The 22,931-nt window shown below is 47.2% G+C and overlaps 1 protein-coding gene across 2 annotated transcripts in view; it reads right to left on the reverse strand.

Annotated features, from left to right (window-relative positions):
* The window catches only part of SDK2 (sidekick cell adhesion molecule 2), a 310,850-nt gene that overhangs the window by 63,108 nt on the left and 224,811 nt on the right, over positions 1–22,931 (reverse strand). For both annotated transcript variants that reach the window (XM_049861426.1, XM_049861425.1), the window contains exons 13-18: positions 18,199–18,375; positions 17,732–17,868; positions 16,941–17,088; positions 14,373–14,513; positions 12,608–12,789; positions 11,423–11,538 (exon numbers count right to left, since the gene is read on the reverse strand). In XM_049861426.1, coding sequence (XP_049717383.1) covers positions 11,423–11,538; positions 12,608–12,789; positions 14,373–14,513; positions 16,941–17,088; positions 17,732–17,868; positions 18,199–18,375 — 901 coding nt within the window. The remainder of the gene's footprint in view (positions 1–11,422; positions 11,539–12,607; positions 12,790–14,372; positions 14,514–16,940; positions 17,089–17,731; positions 17,869–18,198; positions 18,376–22,931) is intronic.

The following is a 22,931-nucleotide window of genomic DNA, read 5'->3' on the forward strand; positions in this document are numbered from 1 at the left end:
CTTGTTCAAGAATTATTAAGAATTTTGAGATGCTGAGAGCAGAACATTAAACCAAGCACAGGGCCCATCTGAGCAGGGGTACTGTGTGACTGTACAGGTTGCACCCCATGAAGCCAGTCATATATTTTTCAGATGAGGCTCAGAGAGGGTAAGTGATTCACACATCACCACACAGCTAGTGTGAAGCTGAGATTCTGAGCCAGAGGTCGCTGATTCCAACACCTGGCCTTTTACACTTTTCTCCATGTGGGCTGGGGTAGCTTCCCCCCGGAGTTACCCAAGGGTCACCCCCTATGGATCTGGGAATTTTCCTTTGCGGGTTGTTGTTGTTAGCTGTTGTCGAGTCGGCTCCTGACTTATTACAACCCCATGCATAATGGAAGGAAACGCTGCCTCGTCCTGCACCATTCTCATGATCCAGGCTTGGTTGTGGATCAGATTCTTGTGATCCATAGGGTTTTCCTTGGCTGATTTTGGAAGCAGATCACCAGGCCTTTGGAAGTCTGTCTTAGTCTGGAAGCTCCACTGAAACCTGTTTAGCATTCTAGCAACACGCAAACCCCCATGGACAGACAGGTAGTGGCTGCGCTTGAGGTACGTTAGCTGGGAATCAGACCCAGAACTCCCACATGGAAGGTGAGAATTCTACCCCTGAACCACCATTGTCCTCAATTGGTGGGTAATTCATTGTATTTATAAGATGTCCCAAGTTGGGATTTCAATCTTAAAGTCCCCTGAGGGTGGGATATCAGTAATAAAACCCACGACGGAAATTCAAGTCTGCTTTTTCCTTCACATCCCCTCTGTTGCTGTAAGGTGCCATCAAGATGGTTCCAACTCATAGCAACCCTATGTACAACAGAACGAAACACTGCCTGGTCCTGTGCCATCCTCACAATGGTTGCTATGTTTGTGCCCACTGTGGCAGCCACTATGTCAATACATCTCATTTAAGGGGCTTCTTCTTTTTCACTGACCTTTTACTTTACCAAGCATGATATCCTTCTCCAGGGACTGGTCCCTCCCAATTACATGTCCAAAGTACACGAGATAAAGCCTCACCATTCTTGCTATACAAACCACTTATCAGCTGCCTAAGTCTTTTGCTTTCCTTCCCTTCTCTTCTTGCCTCCTGCTCTCTCACCTTATTCTCCTGTTTTCCAGACTCTTCATCTGTCTCCACAATGACAGCTGGGCTCAGAGAGTTCCTCATTTATTTGAAGTTGATTAAATAGCAATTAATGGTGAAAAGCAACACTTGATGAGTTTTAATGAGCATGGGTATTTATAGATACAAAACAATACCACGCCAAGGTCTCCTGATTAACTCATGCCTCCAACAATACTTCTTCTTCTCCTTTTCATGGCTGTGTGTTTATAAGGGATGTTTTGAAATTTAATTGGTATTGTGCAAAGATAGCCTATAGCAAGTTAATTAGACACTAATTAGACCCTAAAAATACTAATCAGAAATACTAAGTGGCATTTAATAAGTATGTTAAATATCCTCCTTATTTCGGTTATCTTGTTTCATAGCAATTAAGTTGCCGAACTTCTTTGGAGTAGATTAAGAAACATGTCAAATGTTTTAATTTAATTTAATTAATGTAAATTTGAATTAATTATGCTGTTAGAATTAATTGTGTGGTGTGTTCCTCAGCAAGTGTAAAATCTGGGTAAATATTATTTTATTGGTTTAGGCCAATTACACTCATTTTTTTTTTTTTTTTAATAAAGGAAAAAGAGTGTCTTTGCAGATGTCTTAAAATAATATTGTGGGGCCTTGTCCACAAAAATGACCCAGAAGACGCACACAAGGTAAAGAAACAGAGTAGTAACACGGACTTCGTTATTCTGTATTTCCGTGTCTGAAACCCAAGATGGCGGCAGGGCTGTGACTTCCTGTGGCGGCTTCAAAGTACTGTATTTACTCTGGGTTGTGATTCACTTGTCCATCTCCTGCATCTGAAGAGGAGGCAGCTTAGGGATAAGAGGCCTCCCTCAGGGCCAGAAAGAGTAGAATTGCCTTTTGTACCTTCTATTGTCCTAAGAGGGCTGGCTCTGGGCAGCTGCGGGGATGGGTCTCACTTTAACAAGACTACTGTTTGTTGAGCTTGGATTCTGTGCCCAGCGCTCGGCTAAGCCCATCACGGACCAGCCCCATGTGATGATCACAACGAGGATTAGATGGGAATCACTGTCCCATGCTGTTACAAAAAAGGCAACTGAGGTCTGGAAAGATTGAGGAACTTGCACCTGGACCTACCAGGGGCCGGGTCCAGATTTTTGGAACCCAAGATCCTTGATCAAGGCCCTTCCTCCGAGGGTCCACACAGCTGTTAGGTGCTTGTTAGGGTTTGCCTTGACTTCTCTGTGACTTCTCCTTATCAGTTGGGGTCAGTGTGGACTGACTCCATTGGATGTCTGCTCTGGGATTCTAAGCTGACTGGGTTCCCCTGAGTATGGCTGGAGTGTGTGGGTGAGCATGTGCCGGGAGAGGAGTATACTGGGAGGTTCCTGGGACAGGCAGCTCCACCCTAGAAAGCAGAGGCCAGTGAGTCAAACCCTGTAACTGAAGGGTGCTGGCGGTGGAGGTAGTAGTGGGGGTGCAGGTGTGTGTGCAGGTGGGGTGCATGTGGAGGTTGGGGGGGTTGGGGCTGGGATGTACAGCCAACACGGTGAGGAAGAAAGACGCTGTCTTGCAGTTCGCAAACCTGAATCTGAGCCTGGCTCTGTCACTTACTGTGTGACCTTAGGCAAGTTACTCAACCTCTTTGAGCCTAAGTCTGTAATACCAAAAAACCAAACTCACTTCTACTGAGTCAATTCTGACTCATAGTGACCCTACAGGACAGAGTAGAACTGCCCCATAGGTGTTCCAAGGCTGTAAATCTTTATGGAAGCAGACTGTCACATCTTTCTCCCACGGAGTGGCTGATGGGTTCAAACTGCCGACCTTTCGGTTAACAGTTGATCACTTTAACCACTGGGCCAACAGGGGATAGTAATATCTGCCTTGCTGGGTTCTAGGGAGGAGTCAGTGAGGTGATGTACCTCCAGTTGCTGGTGGAGGCAGAACACTGCAGGGTTGAGTACAGGACTATGGCACACTGACGACTGGGGTTAAAAAAAGGGGAAAAATTCTCTCTCTCTCTCAGTACATACATACAAATACACGTATTTGCATGGATTCACATAGAACGCCCTGGAAGGGTATGTAAGAAACCAGCAATCATGATTACCTGGAGTGAGGAAGTTTTGGGATTGGGTAGAATAGAACCAGGCAGATGGGGGACTAGGGAGGGATGGAGGCTTTCTGCTGTGAAGCTTTTGAGATTTTTAGGTTTTTGAATCATGTAAATATATGTCTTGCTTAAAATATTAAATTAAAAAATAAATACGATGGGGGAAATTTGGGAAAACTAGCAAAATCATGTGCACTTTTGTCCTTTGAGTCAGCAATCTCATTTCTAGGCATCTATTCCAAAGATATAATGTGAAACTATAAAAAGATGTGTGCACAAAGCCATTCATTGCAGCAAGGTCTGTTACTGTAAAAGACTGGAAACACCCAATATTTTCATCAGCAGGGGACTGGTGGGCTGAACTATGGGAGATCCTTATAATGGAGTACTATACAGGTGATAAAAAGGAATGCAGAATATCTCTATATACCCCTATGGAATGATCTTAAAGTTAGATATTGCAAATTAAAAAAAAAAAAAACAAGACGGAGAAATGAGATTTAAGAAGGTGTCATGGATTGATTATGTCCCTCAGAAAGATACATTGAAGTTCTAGCTCCCTTACCTGTAAATAGGACCCTGTTTGGAAATAGTTTTCTTTTGTTATGTTAATGAGGTCATACCAGAATAGGGTGGGTCCTGAACCTAATCCCTTCTGAGTGGTGTCTTATAAAAAGAGCAGAATGAACACAGACGCCATGTGGAGATGGAGGTGGTGTCATTTATAAGGAGCAAAGGAACCCGAAGTATCACCAACAATCACCTGACACTAGGAGAGAGGCCCACAGAAGGAATTGACATGGCAGAGACTCTGATTTGACTTCTAGTATCTACAACTGTGAGAAAATAAATTTCCGTTCTTAAAGCCACCCATTTATTATGCTGGCACTATATAACTGTCGTGGATTGAATTGTGTTCCACTAAAATTCGTGTCAACTTGGCTAGGCCATGATTCCCAGTATCGTGTGGGTTGTCTTCCATTTCATGGTCTGATGTAATTATCCTAAGTGTTGTACATCCTAGCCTCTAAGCCTATGGTTGTGATCCTATTTGGGAGTGAGTTGTCTGTTATGTTAATAAGGTAGGACACAATCTACAGGATTAGGCTATATCTTGAGTCGATCTCTTTTGAGATACAGAAGAGAGAAACGAGCAAAGAGGAGAGGGACTTCATTATCATTAAGCAAGAAGCGCCAGGAGAACAGCGCGTCCTTTGGACTCAGGGTTCCTGTGCTGAGAAGCTCCTAGACCAGGGGAGAATTGATGACAAGGACCTTCCCCCAGTGATGAAGGAGAAAGAAAGCCTTCCCCTGGAGCTGGCACCCTGAATTTGGACTTCTAGACTGTGAGAGAATAAATCCCTGTTTGTTACACCCATCCACTTGTGGTATTTCTGTTATAGCAGTACTAGATAACCAAGACAGAAGAAGACACCTTTTTGTATATGTATTATTTGCTTATATTAAAGACATGGAAGGAAAAAACAAAGCAAACAACACCAACAAAAAGAAATTAAACCTACGGGGCAGCAGGAGAATTGACAGTGAGACTAATCTTCTCTGAATTTACTTTGCTTTGTAGAGTTAATTTTGGAACCATGTAAATATTCTACATGATTACAGAACAAAATTAAATTAAAAAAAAATCCCTAAAAATGGAAAATAAAATGAAACAAATGAACCTAACAATGCATTGAATTAGCAGCATAATTACACAAAGAAAAATCATTTCAAAAGACTTTAAAGCACAGTAATGTGACCATACAAAGCCCTGGTGGGACAGTGGTTAAAGCATTTGACTGCTAGCCGCAAGGTCGATGGTTCGAAACCACCAGCAGTTTTGTGGGGGAAAGATGTGGCAGTTGGCTTCTGTAGAGATTTACAGCCTTGGAAACCCTATGGGGTCACTTTGAGTTAGAATCGACTTGACAGCAGTGGGTCGGTTTTGGTGACGAGACCATATGTTTCTACTGGGATATTTCTGAGGGCTGAATTAATCTTAAATCCTTTTCAGGAGTTACAGTGTTGATACTGTTGTTCTAAAACTGTTGTATTGGTGTTGTGGGATCAAGCAAATGAGGTAATGAAGTTGGCATTGTAGGAACTGGATTTTCAGTATGGGAGAAAAGAGACACAAAGATCAATGGGATTGTTACGAACCTTGTAGTCCCCAGTGAAAATCAGAAGGATCGGTGTGTGCTTTGTCTTAAAAAAAAAAAGGAAAAGTATTTCCTAGCTGTCCATTGAGGTCCCTGGGTGGCACAAGTGGCTTTTGATCAGCTCTGCTGCTCACCTAAAGGTTGGTGGTTCAAACCTACCCAGTGGCACCGTGGGAGAAAGGCCTGGCAGTCTGCTTCCGTAAAGATTATAGGCAAGAAAACCCTATGGAGCAGTTCTACTCCATAACACACGGGGCCCCGTGAGTCGGAATCGACTTGACAGCAACAGGTTTGGTTTAGCTGTCCATTAACAAGGCCTGGAAACACAACCAAGCCAGAAGCAAAGAGCACCTCTACGGCCCAGACTGTGGTCTCCCATAGGTATCATTTCTTACTAAAAGGAACAAAGGGTCCTTGAAGAAACGGCCCATTCCAGGTAAGGAGCAGGTAATGAATATAGCTTAGGACATCTTATCATTCCAGATAGCAAGGAAGCTATCAAGACTACTGGGGCTGTGCCGAAAGGACTCAGGAGCTGACCTGAAGAGGCCAATAACGGGTCAATGTTGCATCAGCAAGAATGCTAATGGCAGTGGATTGAAACACCAGACATGTTAAAAATCCTTGAGTTCCTAAAAATGTAAGAATACTACCCAAAACCAAACCAAACCAAAAAGAACCCCTTTCCTAAACCCAAACTCATCTGTCGCCTGAGAAGATGCTAGGGAACCAATTCCTTATTCTGGAAATTGACAAGCAATGGAAAAAAAGTGAGTATTTACACTGCTTTTCTTTTCTTTTTGACTCCTTTAGGCAGAGGAGGAGCCCTGGTGGCGCAATGGTTAAGCGTTTGGCTGACAGACATATCCATTTACGGCCTACAAACCTTTTCTGTATACGATCAGATGGTAAATATTTTAGGTTCCATAGGCCACATAAGGAGCTCTGGTGGTGCAGTGGTTAAGAGCTTGGCTGCTAACCAGAAGGTCAGCAGTTTGAATCCACCAGCCGCTCCTTGGAAGCCTTATGGGGCAGTTCTACTCCGCCCTATAGGGTCGCTATGAGTCAGAATCGACTCAACGGCAACGAGTTTGGTTTTAGGCAGAGGTGGTTGTCCCATTTTTTGGTGTTTATCAGATTCCTTGTTGTTAGCGCCACGTGTTACAGAGTAGAATTGCTTCACAGGGCTTCCCTGGCTGTAATCATTATGGAGGCAGTTCACCAGGCCTTTCTTCCACAGGGTGACTTTGAACTGCCATCGTGCTGATTGCGAACCGCTTGCGACACCCAGGGACTTTACCCTACTTTTTCTAGATGAACTCTACCTTTGGGTAACCAAAAAGTTGATAAGGAGAAAACCATATTTCAGCTAATAAATGAAAAAAATTCTAATATCTGATCTCCCCACTTTTTAGCCCCTGATGAAATAGTACATCAGACAAGGATCATCAATGGCTGCCGACACCACAGTAACAGAGACAGGTAGCCACTGCGTATCCTAACAGAAACGCACATCGCCACTGGAAAAAAATCCAAGCCAGTTGCCGGCAAGTCAATGTCAACTCACGGGAAGCAGATAGTGCGTCAGAGTAGAACAGTGCTCCGTGAGGTTTTCAATGGCTGTGATCTTTTGGAAATAGATTGCCAGGCCTTTCTTCCAAGGTGCCTCTGGGTGAATACAAACTGCCAACGTTTTGGTCAGTAGCTGAGTGTGCTAACTGTTTGTACCATCCAGGGACTCCTACACATTACCATCTAGAACTAATATTTTGGAAAACATTTTTTAAAAAGATCAAATCTGAATCCAATCAAGTCTCTATCTCTAAGTTTCAATTCACTGCAAATATGTTATTCAGAGGAACATGCTAAAGGACCCCAAGGGGATGCAATCAGCAAAATCCAGACTGCGGAAAATTCTACGGGACAAATATCAAGTTTCTCCACCAGATAAATTACAAGAAAAAGAGAGAGAATCAAAACATTAACTAAAACCTAAAAAAAACACCAACCAATTGCAATTGTGGGGACCGTATTTAGATCCTGAAGCGAACAAACCAGCTAGTAAAAGCCACTAGGAGGCAATCGGGGAAATTGGAACACTGACCGGAGAGCTGAAGATATTAAAGGAACTGTTGCTAGTTTTAGGCATGAAAAGGATAATGTGATCGTAGCGCTTGTGTTTTAAGTATAGCCCTTATCTGCAATGTTTCTCTAATGAAACATTTATGGATGCAATGACATAATGCCTGGGATTTGCTTCAAAATATCCCAGGCGAGGGGATAGAGGGTTGGGGAAAAGATGAGACATGTTCAGTCTCGAGTTGGCACTTGATGAAGCTGGGGATGAGTGCACAGGTGTTCGCTGCGGTTCCCTCTCTAGCTTTTGTAGACGTTGGTGGTTTTCCATAATTAAAAAAGAAGACTAGCTCATTTTCATTGGAGGTGCACAACCACACACGTGCTGGTGTGGGCTGCATATATATGTGTGTGTGTGCACACCACTGTGCCACCAGGGCTCCACATATATGTGCGTATACACACACAGACACACACACACGTGGAGTCCTGGTGGCACAGTGGTTAAAAGTTCTGTTGCTAACCAAAAGGTTGGCCGTTTGAATCCACCAGCCCCTCCTTGGAAACCCTATGGGGCAGTTGTACTCTGTCCTACAGGGTCACTATGAGTTGGAGTCGACTCGATGGCAATGGGTTTGGTTGCCTACTAGCTGAAAGGTTGGCAGTTTGAACACACCCAGAGGCGCCTTGGAAGACAGGCCTGGAAATTACCTTCCAAAAGGTCACAGCCTTGAAAGCCCTATGGAGCAGTTCTACTCTGCACACACGGGGTCACCATAAGCCAGAATGAACTCAATGGCAATTAACAACACATAAGTTATATAACATTTAATGAAGCTCTGTATTATATGTGTTGTGGTTAAGCGCTACGGCTGCTAACCAAAGGGTCGGCAGTTTGAATCCGCCAGGTGCTCCTTGGAAACTCTACAGGGCAGTTCTACCCTGCCCTTTAGGGTCACTATGAGTTGGAATCGACTTGATGGCACTGGGTTTTATATACGCTATAAAAAATATATATAATATATAATATATAAAATCAAGCTCTGTATTGTACATATTATATATAAAACATATCTATATCTCCCCTCAGAAAAAAGATGACATTTAAATGATCTGAATATGGATATCTTTGGGTAGCAGGATTATGAGATATTTTTGGCTTTTATCCATTTGTATTTTAAGAACACAAGTTACAGTTACTATTTTACAATTAAAAACATACACTACGTTTTCTTTTTAACGGAAGAGACAGCGTGGACTGGGGTTTGAATCTGAGCTTTGCAGTAATTCTGTCTGACGCTGAACAAATTACTTCCCTCTTGTGCCTTAGTATCCTTCTCTGTAAAAGGAACAGCCTGTGTGGGGGAAAGAAGATGAAAGGAGCCCTCAGCATCCTTTCTGGCACAGAGAACGTGCCCCACCAGCTCCCGTCTTCAAATCACCCGCAGTTAAATTCCACTGACCTTATTACTGAGCAGCTTCTGGGTGCGGCGCCGACTAGCCTGGGAATCAGGGATGCCTCTGCACCTCTTGCTTTAGGTCATCACAGGCCCTTGTCCTAATTGTCCCAGCCATTAGGCTAGCCCTCCTGGCCCTTAGGGGGCCGTTTGCTTTGAAGTTTGGAGCTCAGCCATCCCAGATGTGGAATAAAAGTTTTATGCTTGGAATTGGCAGCAAGAAGCTAACTGTTCCCAGCTCAGCTCCTCTGCTCCTTAGCACGATGCTGGCCTCCCTCTTCCCTCCCCGGCCTCCCCCTTTCCTTCCTGGCCTCCCCTAGAGTCTCAATTAGGAGGTTTTTTCCCAGCCAGCCAGAGCTGCGGGCCGTTCAGCTGCAGCACCCACTCGCTGGAGACAGGACTTGCCCTCTGCTTGGTCTTGGGTTCCCACCTGTCTGGGCCTGAGGTGTATCTGGCTCTGGGCTGTCCCACCCTGGTTTACTTGCAACACCAGCAGAATATTCTCTGTGATTTAGTCTCAGTCCCTCCCGCCTGGCTGCCCGCAACCTGCAGGGATAAGGCTATGAGGTGGCTAGTCCAAGGATGAGGCTTGATCCTGGCACACGTGAAATGTGGTACAGCGAGGGTGCAGGAACATTCTGGAAATGTCAGCAGCCCCAAAGCCTGCAGTTCTCTCCCACACGGCTGGCCTCCCCGGGCAAGCCCCTCAGAAGCTCTGCCTCCATCCCCACATTTAGGGGGAGCAGGAGGCATTCTCCCACCTGTCCCAGGGGCTGGCTTAGGAACCTCTAATTGTAAAACACTCTATAGGCCATGTAGGCTCAGTTCTTTTAGGGGACGATGGGCACAATACACCTCACGGGATAAGTTGGGAGACCCAGCTCTGGGACCCAACGTCAGTTCTAGGAGATGGTGGGTGAGAAGTCCTCACTTTTAGCACAGTTACAATTATAGCAAATTTACCATTACTAATACCACTGTGGAAACCCTGCTTAAGTGCTATGGCTGCTAACCAAGAGGTCAGCAGTTCGAATCCTCCAGGTGCTCCTTGGAAACTCTATGGGGCTGTTCTACTCCTTTGTATAAGTTCGCTATGAGTTGGAATTGACTTGACGGCAGTGGGTTTGGTTTTGGTTTTTTAATACCACTGTTGGAGCCCTGGTGGTACAGTGGTTAAGTATGACAGCTGCTAGCCAGAAGGTCGGCAGTTTGAATCCATCAGCCACTCCTTGGAAACCTTATGGGGCAGTTCTACTTCGTCCTACAGGGTCACTATGAGTCGGAATCAACTCAGGGGCAACAAGTTTGGTTTAATACCACTACTGCAGTCCTTGCGTGGTGCAAACAGTTAATGTACTCAACTGCTTACCAAAAGGTTGAAAGTTTGGGTACACTCCGAGGTGCCTCGGAAGAAAATCCTGGTGACCTACTTCCAAAATATCAGGCATTGAAAACCCTACAGAGCACAGTTCTGCTGTGACACACATGGGGTCACTGTGAGCTGGAACTGGCTCAAAGGCAACTGATTAATACCAGAAGGGGTACTACTGCTAAGGAGCCCTGGCAGCACAATGATGAAGCACTTGGCTGTTAACCGAAAGGTTGGCGGTTTGAACCTACCCAATGGCTCTTCAGGAGAAAGTCCATAAAGATCACAGCCAAGAAAACCCTATGGGGCGGTTCTACTCTGTCGTATGGGGTTGCGATGAGTCAGAATTGACTTGACAGCACCCAACAACAACAATCGCTACTACTACTGCTAAAATCGTTGTCTGAGGCCTTGTGACTGTCATTGTGCTGAACAAATCACGATGACTGCATGTAATCCTCGGACAGCCCTGAGGAGTGGGTATTATCATCACCCCACTCACATACAGGGAGACTGAGTTTTTCGTTTCGGTGTTTAGTTTGTTTCTGGTTTCTCGACAGCTAGGACAGTGCACCACATCGGTGCTCGGTCACTACTGACGGAATGTTTGAAGCTCTGACAGATCAAGGAACACGTTCAGGGAGTCAGCAAATGGCAGAGCCAGGACTTCAACCCAAGTCCGCCTGAGTCCTACAACACACTCTGCTGGGTGCAGGACAGCCCAAGGAGACACGTCCCAGTGCAAGATGTCCGTTAAAGATACGGCTTGTAGATAAGAAGAGGCTTCTCCATTTTTCTGATGCCACCATAGCTATGCCAAGGTGTTCCCGAGCTCGAAACAGCCCAGCTTTTGCTTAGAACCAGTCTCCCCGAGGATGGGCCCTGCACTGGTCGCAGACTGGGCAGTGCCCAGAGCCCTGGCTTGCGCGTGGCCTTGGAGTGCCCGTATGCCCTCTGCCTTTATCATGTGTCCTCCGCTTGACTTGAGCCAATGACTTCAGAATCAAAAGGGAGGACTCCCTCCTGCTCCCTCCCTTACCTTCCACCCTCTCCAGCCCCCAGTCCTCCCTTGGAGAATCCCAAGGCTTCCCACGGGGCAAGCAGAGGCCTTGGTACCTTGTAGCCCTGGTTGATGCCATTGATGAACTGGGGGCTGGGGGCATTCCAGGTGAAGCGGATGGCTGTGGAATTGGTGGCTTCTGCGTGCACGTTGCCCGGAGGGACCGTGGGCACTGGAGGCGATCAGAGAGATGGAGCGGGGTGGAGGGCCACATGAGTCTCTTTTGCACAGTCAAGTGCAGAAAGCACAGAGCTGGGTGTCTGCAGCCTCGGGCCCTATTCCCCTACCCCCTCTCCTCCCTCCTGGGCAGACTTAAGATACCCCCTTACTCTCTCTGGATCAGTTTGGGTTTAATAAAACTGGCCTGACCCACTTAAGGGTAATGATAAATAAAGGTGATGGGCACCAAACACGTTCTGGGGTGGTTTTTAGGTAATGTTAAATGGTTCATGATCCAGTTAACGGGAAACTTCCCAGAAGGTCCCCTGTATCTCTTAAGTCTCTGTCCTTTGCAATGTCCACCCCAGCTTTCCCTCTGTCTTCCTCCCATTCCTTCCACCCTAGGGGGTAGTGGGCACAGGATGGTGATTCTGGCCCCAGAGTGCCATAGTGAGGGTCTGAAAACAGACAACATGGGCTGAAGCTCCGGGATCTGACAGGTACAGGATCCAACAGGTACAGGACTCACAGGTATGTGACACACAGGTACGGGACTCGACAGGTATGGGACCCACAGGTACAGGACCTGACAGGTACCGGATCCACAGGTACAGGACTCACAGGTTACAGGACTCGACAGGTATGGGACTCATAGGTATGGGACCCACAGGTACAGGACCCACAAGTATGGGAGCCAACATGTACAGGACCCGATAGTACAGGACCCATAAGTATGGAAGCCAACAGGTACAGGACTCACAGGTACAGGACCCACAAGTACAGGGCCGGACAGGTACAGGGCCTCGCAGGTACAGGACCCACAGGTACAGAGCCGACAGGTACAGGACCCACAGGTACAGGGCCGACAGGTACAGGGTCTGAGAGGTTCAGGACTTACAGGTACAGGACCCACAGGTACAGGGCCCGACAGGTACAGGGTCTGAGAGGTACAGGACTCACAGGTACAGGACCCACAGGTATAGGGCCCGACAGGTACAGGATCTGACAGGTACAGGACCCACAGGTAGAGGACCTGGAAGGAAGGGGAGTGCCTGCTCCTCCACAGCCACAAGCGTGCCCACCTCCCTGCAGCGTCCACTCGGTGACTTTGCTGCTGTAGACACCCAGCCCGGCGCTGTTGTAGGCGGCCACCTCAATCTCGTAGTTGGTCCAGATGATGAGGTCCTCCAGCAGCAGGTTGTTGACATCAGCATCCGTGATGTTCTTAAACTGGTACCCAACGGGCAGCCCAGCCAGGCAGTACCTGGGGGAGGAAGAGTGGACAGCGGGCTCAGAGTCAGCTTGCTCAGCTGGACTCGTTCCCCTCGTGCCCGGGATGTTATTTAGAGCAGTGCTGTCCAGTAGAATTTCTGTGATGATGGAGAGGCTCTGTACCTGTGCTATCTAATGTGGTAGTTACTAGCACATGCAGATGCTGAGCACTTGAAGTGTGGGTATGGTGAGTGTGGAAGTGAATCTGTACTTTTATTGTTAATTAACTTAAATGGTCATATGTGACTAAAACCAAAAACCAAATCAGCTGCCATAGAGTCTGTTTCAACCCATGCGACCCCATGTGTTACAGGGTAGAACTGTGCTTTCATAGGGTTTTCAAGGCTGTGAGCTTTTGGAAGCAGATTGCCAGGTTTATTCCATGACTCTGGGTGGATTTGACTGCCAACCTTTTGGTTAGTAGTTGAGTGCTTAGCCATCTGTGCCACCCCAAAACCAAACTCGTTGTCCTTGAGTTGATTCCAACTCATGGTGACACCGTGTATTACACAGTAGAACTGTGCTCCATAGGGTTTTCCTGGCTGTAATCTTTATGGGAGCAGATTGCCAGGTCTTTCTTCCGCTATGCTGCTGGGTGGGTTCAAACTGCCAATCTTTAGGTTAGCAGCCCAGGGCACACAGTTTGTGACCCCAGGGATTCCTCATACGTGACTAGTGACCATCTTATCAGCTAGCACAGGTCTAGGGGATGCACCTGGACTGTTCACGTTGATGAGGGAGGGAGACATGGTGAGACAGCTAACCAGGGACAACGAGAGTCCTTTAGAATTAACCAGAAACCCTCAACAAAGTTAACTGATAATGGAGCAGCCAAGCACCAATAGCTTGCTCCAAATTTGGGGAAGTCCAGTGCTCTGAGGATGTACCTGTACGGGAAAGAGACCTGCAAAGCTGCCCAGCACTTTGCAGCCAGCCAGAATTCAGACCACTGATTACAATTCTCACTAACTTCAAACAACACCCCCATTTTAATTTTTGAATACCAAACTTCAGTAACCCTTGATAACTCACTTTTAGATCACTAGTAAAGTAGCCCTCAGACAGATGTAAAAACAAAATTCTACATAATTGGATTTCATTTTCCAGTAAGGACCAAAGGAAGGACTTTCACTTTTTGACCAGTTCTTAGCCCATTAATTTGTCGATTCGTGGTCCATCCAGAGAGAACTCTTGGCCTGAGATGGAATATTCTCGGTTTTGCAAGTTGCTGGACCGGTCAATAATTTACTTCTTTCTTTCCCTGTTTCCCTGTGGGTCTACTACGGCAGCCTTGACATCGGGCAGACATGCCCATCCATATAGTCTTTTAGGGGATTATACAGTATCCCCTTTGTCAACCGTTTCTGCTGGTGTTCAAGGCTCTCGCAGCTGTAAGTTCTAGATGTCTAACCTAACGCTTCCTACCACCACATAGGTATGTCTTGTTGCCCAGCGCTTGTCAGATGAAGGAGGACGGCCATGAATCTACACTATTTTCTAATCCACTCCTGACCCTCCCCAGCCTTTCCCCTCAGGTTTGGGGTGTTCCTCCTGTCCCAGGGGGATAATGCCTACCTGATGATGTAGCCCTTGAGGAGGCCATTCTGGTGGCTCTCAGGAGGTGGTTGCCACTGGATCATGATGGACTGGTTGGTCCGGCCACTGGCAATGACGTTCTGTGGGGGGGCCGTGGGGGGCTCCTCGGGGAGGGACACCCTGGATGGGAAGACACCAAAAGTGGGTGGACCTTTCTGCTCTTAGGCTCTGGTCAAATACAGGAGCTGAACAGGATCTGAGGAACCTGACCCCTGCCAGGTCTGCTCCTGGATGACTCTGCAAATTTGGCAGGTAGGGTCAGGAGGTTTGGGATCCAGAGCACCTTGGTTTGAGCCCCAGACCCAACACTTAATTGTTGTGTGCTTTTAGACAAGCCACTTAACCTCTCTGAGCTTGTTTCTTAATATTAAAATTAAGCTCCACTTGCCTGTCTTACAAGACTGGTTGAGGCTCATATGAGACCGTTGCTCTTTAAGCTTAACCAAAAACCCTCCATAAAATTAAGTGGTAATAGAACAAATGTTGTTGGTAAGTGCTGTTGAGTCGATTCTGACTCACAGCGACCCCATAGACAGAACAGAGCTGCCCCACAGGGTTTTCTAGGCTGTAATCTTTATGGGAGCAGATTGCCAGGTCTTTCTCCCTCAGAGCCCCTGGGTGGGTTTGAACTGCTGACCTTTCAATTAGCAACTGAGCACTTAACCGTTGCACCACCAGGGCTCCTTCAAACCAACAATAACTTCTTCCAAAACTGAAGGATTCATGTATACTGGTTGTTTTTATTTTAGACTGTAAAGAACCAAACGATCGTGTCTATTTTTTGTAGTTGAGAGACATGGGTCTCGGCTTCTCATTTGTCAAAGAAGTTGCTGTTAAGACTGATGATGCCTCGAGTGTTCACGTGTTTTAGAAGCAGGATGTCAAACAGGTGCTGAATTCCCAGTTACCAGCTGGTAGCTTACCTTAACTCGGCCCCCTTACCTACCGGAGGGACAGAGCCCCAGGGTAGGCCAGGGGTAGGGGGCTGGGGCAGGCGCCGGGTATGCGTGAGGGCGCGAGGCACCCCGCCTTCCGAATCCAAGAGCTACAGCATTGTATTTCTCTGGTGTTGCCAGGGACACAGTGCTCCACCTAAGTGTATTTTTCACACAGCTGACATGTATCCATTAAAAACAAAAGTTAATTATTTTTGATGGATGTCTTTCCCTTTTTGTTTATTTTTATGTTTCTGCTTTCTGATGGATAGCGTTCCAAAACGTACTGCACACAGCCCTGTCATTCTAAAGCCTAGAGTAGGGGTAATTTAACCTCCTGCTTGGTGGCTCAGAGCCATCGGCATGAAGAGGTGCTGGGAGGAGGGCTCAGCGTTGCACGGTGAAGCGCGAAGTGTCTTCTACCCTATAGCACCAGGCCTCTCCACCGTGATTCTGTAGCTGCAGGAAGCCTGGGGTCTCATCTGTTTTGTTCCCTGTCCCCCCTCCAGTGGTCCCACAAGGCCTGGCACATAGTAGGTGCTCAATAAACAGCAAACAAATGCATTCTCTGTAATCACCCTCAATGTGAGGCTGTCACCTGCCCCTTCTCCTGTCCCTTAAGAGTGTCATGGCACCGGCAGCTCCCCCTTGCCAAAGCAGAGAGACTCAAGTTTATGGGAATTTCAGCAAACCCAAGAATGATTGACTTAGGCCAGGGGTCTCCGCAGAAGAGTCCCGGGGGCGTCTTTTAAAGAGAAAAGCAGGAGTTTGGTGCATACACTTTTCGCTGCAACGATTTCAACCGTGGGGCAGCTTCATTCTCACTGGAGGGGCCTGCTTGTTCTAAGGGGCTGAGGTGGCTAGAACTTGCCAACCACGTAAGTGAGGGTTTTATGATGTGACCTTTTAAAACCATTTGTCTGCTTTTATTCAGTTTCCACCATTAAAAAAAAAGTTTTGTTGAGTAGTGCCCGGCATCACACACGACACTGGATATAGAGCCCTGTGAAGATCCTGTACCCCTCTGGGACTTCACGCCCATTTAACAAACAATAATGGTGGCCCATGGGGGATACAGAGCCGAATGAGATAAGTTTCTGAACTTGCATAGCTCCAGCTATAAACCAGTTGTCTTGGAGTCGATTCTGACTCATGGCGACCCTGCGTGTGTCCCAGCAGATTTGTGCTCCACAGGGCTTTCAGAGGCTGATTTTTTGGAAGGAGATAGCCAGGCCTTTCTTCCAAGGAGCCTCTGGGTGGACTCGAGCCACCAACCTTCTGGTTAGCAGGCAAGTGCATAAGCTGTGTGCACCACCCAGGGACAGCTAGATTTACTTAGTGCTTATCATGTGTTTTTTTAATCATGTGGTAGGCACCGCTCCCAGTGCCTTACCTGTATTATCTATCTCACAATATGTCTATGAGGTATTTTTACCCCCATTTTACAGATGTGGAGGCTAGGCCTTGGAGGGGCCAGAGAAAAGCCGAGTGGAGTGCACCTGGCAGCCCAGCCCCACTCTGACACACTGGTTTGGATGTAGCCAGCCCGGCTCAGCCCCTCCTTCAGCTGCAGCCACTGAGACCTGCTGTGGAAGAGGGCTGGTCTCCTCACCTCTCTGTGTCCTTGCTGAACTGGCCTTTCCCCACATCATTGATGGCACAGAGTCGGAACTGGTAGGACCTCGCGGGAACCAAGCCCTTGACCATCACTGAGGTTGCCTCGGGGTCCACGCTGGCCAGGTGCACGGTCCAGGGGGCGTCTGCAGGGACAGAAGGGTGGGCATCTGTGGGGGCACCCATCTTACCCCTGTTCCCAGCAGTGGTCCAGCCACACTGGGCTAGCAGGCGGTTCCTGTTCCTGTTTGGTAAAGTGGATGTCAATCACGTCTTTTTTCTCTGTTACCTTAGCCCATGTGACTGGAGGTCAGAGGGTGCCGGGGGAGAAGCAAGGGCTCATGGGAGCTGAGATACATTTGCCTTTTTTTCTTCTTAAATCAATGAGCTCCAAGGTAAACCATATTTAAAACACCATTCAAAATACCAAAACAACCAAACCTGTTGCCGTCAAGTTGATTCTGACTCATGGCAACCCCATGTGTTACAGAATAGACAAGCTTGCTAATTCTGGAATTCACAGCTTGGGGACTTGGAGAATGAACATAAAAATAGTAACCACTGTCTTTGAGGCCTCCATGGGTCAGGTCCTGTGTGAAGCACCTCACATGTGTTATCCTACTCGAGTTTCACAATGGCTTGAGGAGGTGGACACTGTGGGTCCAGGCTTCAAGAGGCACAGAACTAGGAAGTCCAGTTCTAGGTCTTCCAAAGACCTTGCTTTCAGCCCATACTCCCCTAGCCCTGGCTGCGGTCAGGGACGGGAGGATGGGGTCAGGGTAGCCTTACTGTTCTCCGACATCTCCAGGACATAGCGGATCAGAGGGCTGTTGCCATCGAAGGGCTTGGCCCACGTCAGGTTGATGGCCCGCTTCTCCATGGTGCTGAGAATGGCCACCGGGTGCTCGGGGGCATGGGGCAGTTGCCTGGAGGAGAGAAAGGTGCAGCAGGGTTGCCCATGAGGTCTGGAGTCAGGTGGTGCGTGGGCCCTGAGCTTCCCTGGTACCTCTTGCCTTTGAGCCCTCTACTTGGAGATTCTTCTTTGGCATTGGGGCCCACCTATTCAGAACCACACCCAGGCTCCCCTAAGTGAGCTGGGGGAGAGGCTTGAAAGGATGCTTGGGGCGTGTCCCGAGAGTAGGTAGACAGGCCCAGGTCACACCAGGCCTGGTGGACTGCCAAATGGGGACTGGTTTACTCTGAGCCTTCCCGCTGCTGCCTGTGCCCCCTTCCAGTGGACTTGGACGTGCCCTCACCTGACGCGCAGGTGGGCACTGCGTGAGTCATTGCCTCCGGCAGAGAGCACTCGGCAGGTATACGTGCCGATGTCCCCTGACCATGTCTGTGAGATATGCAGGGAGCCGTTCTTGTCCAGGCGGATGCGGGGGTTGCTCTCCATGGCCAAGGTGGCCCCATCCTTCTCCCAGACGTACCTAAGGAGAGAAGCACCAATACGTAAGGAGAAGTAGAGAGGGTCCCTGGAGGGAGCGGCTTAGCACAAAGCTTGTCCTGAGCAGAGAGCTGCGAGTGGGTTGTTGTTTTGCTTTTGTTGTCGTCGGGTCGGTCCCAACTCATGTAGCTCCACGCACGCTGGAACGAAACGCTGCCTTGTCCTACACCATCTTCATGATGGACTGCGAATCAAGGCACTGTGATCCATAGCAAGGGGCAGATTACGCAGTAAGCAAGGAAAGCACGGGCTTACTTGTGCTTATTTCCTAATCTGTAGTGAACAATTTCATCTGGGTTTCACCACATCTTTGATGTGGTGCTTACCTTGCTCACTGGGTCATCCACCCCTGTCAGGGACTGTAAATGTGAAAAGAGGCTTTGATTCTGTAGGAATGTGCTGTGGGGTTGGGAGAGAGACAGATGCCAGTCATACCTAGAGGCAGAATATTTGATGTGGTGAAAAAATGAGAAATTGCTCACCACAGATGATTTGGTAAGCAGGAAGCACTATTGGATAATCCGCCCCTGGCCTATTGGATAATCCGCCCCTGTCCATATAGGGTTTTCATTGGTTGATTTTCTAAGCTGATCACAGGCCTTTCTTCCTAGTCCATCTTAGTCTGGAAGCTCCACTGAGACCTGTTCAGCACCATGGCCAGCACCATAGCAACACGCAGGCCTCCACTGACAGACGGGTGGGGGTTATGCATGAGGTGTACTGGCCGGGAATTGAACCTGGGTCTCCAGTGTGGAAGGCAAGAATTCTACCACCGAACCACCTCTGCTCCCCCTAAAAGTGGGTAAACTTGTTGCCGTCGAGTCAATTCCCATTGCTGTTGAGTTTATTCTGACTCATACCAACCCTATAGGACAGAGTAGAACTGCCCCACAGGGTTTCCAAGGCTGTAATCTTTATGGAAGCAGACTGCCTCATCTTTCTCCTACAGAGCGGCTAGGGGGTTCAAACTGCCAAGCTTTTGGTTAGCAGCTGAGTGCTTAACCACTGTGTCACCGGGGCTCCTTCCAAAAGTGGGTAGGGGGAGGCGAGCTCCAGGTGCTCAGTCACAGGGAAGCTTCCAGCCTTCCAGGCTACAGCAGTTCCTCTGGGGTGGTCTTGGCTTGGGCAGGGAATTGGGATTGGGGAAGAGCATCGTGGAAGCCTGAGCAGCTTACAACCAACCAGTTGCCGTGGAGTCGATTTTGACTCACGGCTGCCCATGTTGTGTCAGAGTAGAGCTGTGCTCAACAGGGTTTTCAATGGCTGATTTTTCAGAAGTAGATTGCCAGACCTTTTTTCCAAGGTACCTCTGGGTGGACTCAAAGCTCCAACCTTTTAGTTAGCAGCCGAGAGCACTAACTGTTTGCACCACCGCATAGGTAGCTTGCACGCTGCTCCCTCCCTGTAGGGAAGGGTGCTTTGTCCAGGAGGGTTAACACATGAAGTCATTATCAGTCGTTTACACCTTCGGTTCAGGTCTAGGTCAAAGCTTTGTTGCTTTTGGCCAGAGACCATAGCAAAACAGCCAGTGCAAAAGAGCTGGCCAAAAATATTCTTCAGGAGAGGTTAAAAGATTACAGCTGGGAACAGAATTAAAGTTTCTGCATAGACTACATTTCGGAATTAGTTTTATGAAGGGAATCATTAAATCGATGCATTACTGTGACAAAATTGACTCCAATGTCCAACAAAAAAAATCACTTTAGCTTCGGTCAGTCAGTACAAAGGGGGCTTGAGAAATTACATACATGCCTGCGCCTGACAATAAGAAATATCTTTTCTAGAATTGTTCCGGAAGAAATACAGCCATTATCATTGTCATCAATGCATGCAGAATGCCAGCTCTGGGCAGGATACCATGCCGTCACCCCAGGGAGGTCGGCCGTGGTTCTCAGCACACGGGCAGGGCGTGTGTGGCGACTAAGCTTTGCTGGCCTCGGGAATAACCTGAACAACTAACTCACTTACTCACTGGGCTGGGGGTGGGCTATGGGCCCGAGTCACAGGGTCATAGAACGATGTGGGTTTAAAGGTAGGCTTGCTAGAAGGGGACGTGGTGGTTCAGCGGTAGACTTCTCACCTTCCATGTGGGAGGCTGGGTTCAATTCCTGGCCAACACACCCCACACGCAGCCACTACCCACCTGTCCACGGAGACTCGCCTGTTGCTAGGATGCTGAACAGGTTTCAGTGGAGCTTCCAGACTAAGATAGACCAGGACGAAAGGCCTGCCAATCTATTTCTGAGAATCAGCCAATGAAAACCCCATGGATCACAATGGTCCAGTCCACAGCTGATCACAGGAATGGTGCAGGACCAGACAGTGCTTCCTTCCATTGTACCAGGGGCCCCCAGGAGTCAGGTGCTGACTCAGTGCCAGCTAACAACAAGGAATGCCAGAGAGGGTGAATTTGTAATTTTTTGACCTAAGCTAAAAAAAAAAAAAAAAAAGCAAAAACAGAAAAGGAGAAAGTACAGATTAAAAAAAAAAAAAGAAAGGAAAGAGCAAAAGAAAAATTGAAAGTTATCCATTACTCCTGGGTAACCATCATGGCTGAAGGCAGAGAATACCAGAAAGATGTTTACCTGTGTTTTATTGACTATGTTAAGGCATTTGACTGTGTGGATCATAAAATTATGGATAACATTGCAGAGAATGGGAATTCTGGAATACTTAATTGTGCTCATGAGGAATCTGTATAGGGATCAAGAGGCAGTTGTTTGAACAGAACAAGGGGGTACCACATGGTTTAAAGTCAGGAAAGGTGTCTTAGGGTTGCATCCTCTAACCATACCTATTCAATCTGTCCCCCACATGTCTGTCAGTTTGTTGTACTGTGGGGATTTGCATGTTGCTGTGATGTGGAAGCTATGCCACTGGTATTCAGATACCAGCAGGGTCACTCATGGAGGACAGGCTTCAGCTGAGCTTCCAGACTAAGACAGACTAGGAAGAAGGACTAGGCAGTCTACTTCTGAAAAGCATTAGCCAGTGAAAACCTTACGAATAGCAGCGGAACATTGTCTGATATAGCGCTGGAAGATGAGCCCCCCAGGTTGGAAGGCACTCAAAAGACGACTGGGGAAGAGCTGCTTCCTCAAAGTAGAGGCGACCTTAAGAACGTGAATGGAGTCAAGTTTTCGGGACTTTCATTTGCTGATGTGGCATGACTCAAAATGAGAAGAAAGAGCTGTAAACATTCATTAACAACCAGAACATGGAATGTATGAAGTATGAATCTAGGAAACTGGAAATCGTCAAAAATGAAATGGAACACATAAACATTGATATCCTAGGCATTAGTGAGCTTAAATGGACTGGTACTGGCCATTTTGCATTGGACAATCATACGGCCTACTATGTCAGGAATGACAACTTCAAGAGGAATGGTGTTGTATTCATCATCAAAAAGAACATTTCAAGATCTATCCTGAAGTACAATGCTGTCAGTGATAGGATAATATCCATATGCCTACAAGGAAGACCAGTTAATATGACTATTATTCAAATTTACACACCAACCACTAAGGCCAAAGATGAAGACGTTGAAGATTTTTACCAGCTTCTGCATTCTGAAATTGATCGAACAGGCAATCAGAATACATTGATAATTACTGATGATTGGAACGTGAAAGTTGGAAACAAAGAAGGATTGGTAGTTGGAAAATATGGCCTTGGTGATAGAAATGATGCCAGGGATCGTATGATAGAATTTTGAAAGACCAACGACTTCTTCATTGCAAATACCTCTATTCACCAACGTTAACAGCAGCTATACATATGGATCTCGCCAGACGGAATATACAGGAATCGAATTGACTACATCTGTGGAAAGAGACGATAGAAAGGCTCAATATCAACAGTCAGAACAAGGCCAGGGGCCGACTGTGGAACAGACCATCAATTGCTCATATGCAAGTTCAATGAGTATGACTTGATTATATCCCACTTGAATTTAGAGACCATCTCAAGAATAGATTTGACGTGTTGAACACTAATGACTGAAGACTGGATGAGTTGTGGACTGACATCAAGGATGTCATACATGAAGAAAACAAGAGGTCATTAAAAAGACAGGAAGGAAAGAAAAGACCAAAACGGATGTCAGAAGAGACTCTGTAACTTGCTCTTGAACGTCGAGTAGCTAAAGCAAAAGGAAGAAATGAAAAAGTAAAAGAACTGAAGAGAAGATTTCAAAGGGTGGCTCGAGGAGACAAAGTATTATAATGACATGCGCAGAGACCTGAAGATTGAATACCAAAGGGGAAGAACACACTCAGCATTTTTCAAGCTGAAAGAACTGAAGAAAAAATACAAGGCTCGAGTTGCAATAGTAAAGGATTCTATGGGGAAAATATTAAACGATGCAGGAAGTATCAAAAGAAGATGGAAGGAACACACAGAGTCCTTATACCAAAAAGAACTGGTCGGCGTTCAACCATTTCAGGAGGTGGCATATGATCAGGAACCGATGGTCCTGAAGGAAGAAGTCCAAGCTGCTCTGAAAAAAGGCATTGGCAAAAAACAAGGCTCCAGGAA

The sequence above is a fragment of the Elephas maximus genome, chromosome 19 (assembly GCF_024166365.1).
Source record: "Elephas maximus indicus isolate mEleMax1 chromosome 19, mEleMax1 primary haplotype, whole genome shotgun sequence".
Classification (NCBI taxonomy): Eukaryota; Metazoa; Chordata; class Mammalia; order Proboscidea; family Elephantidae; genus Elephas; species Elephas maximus.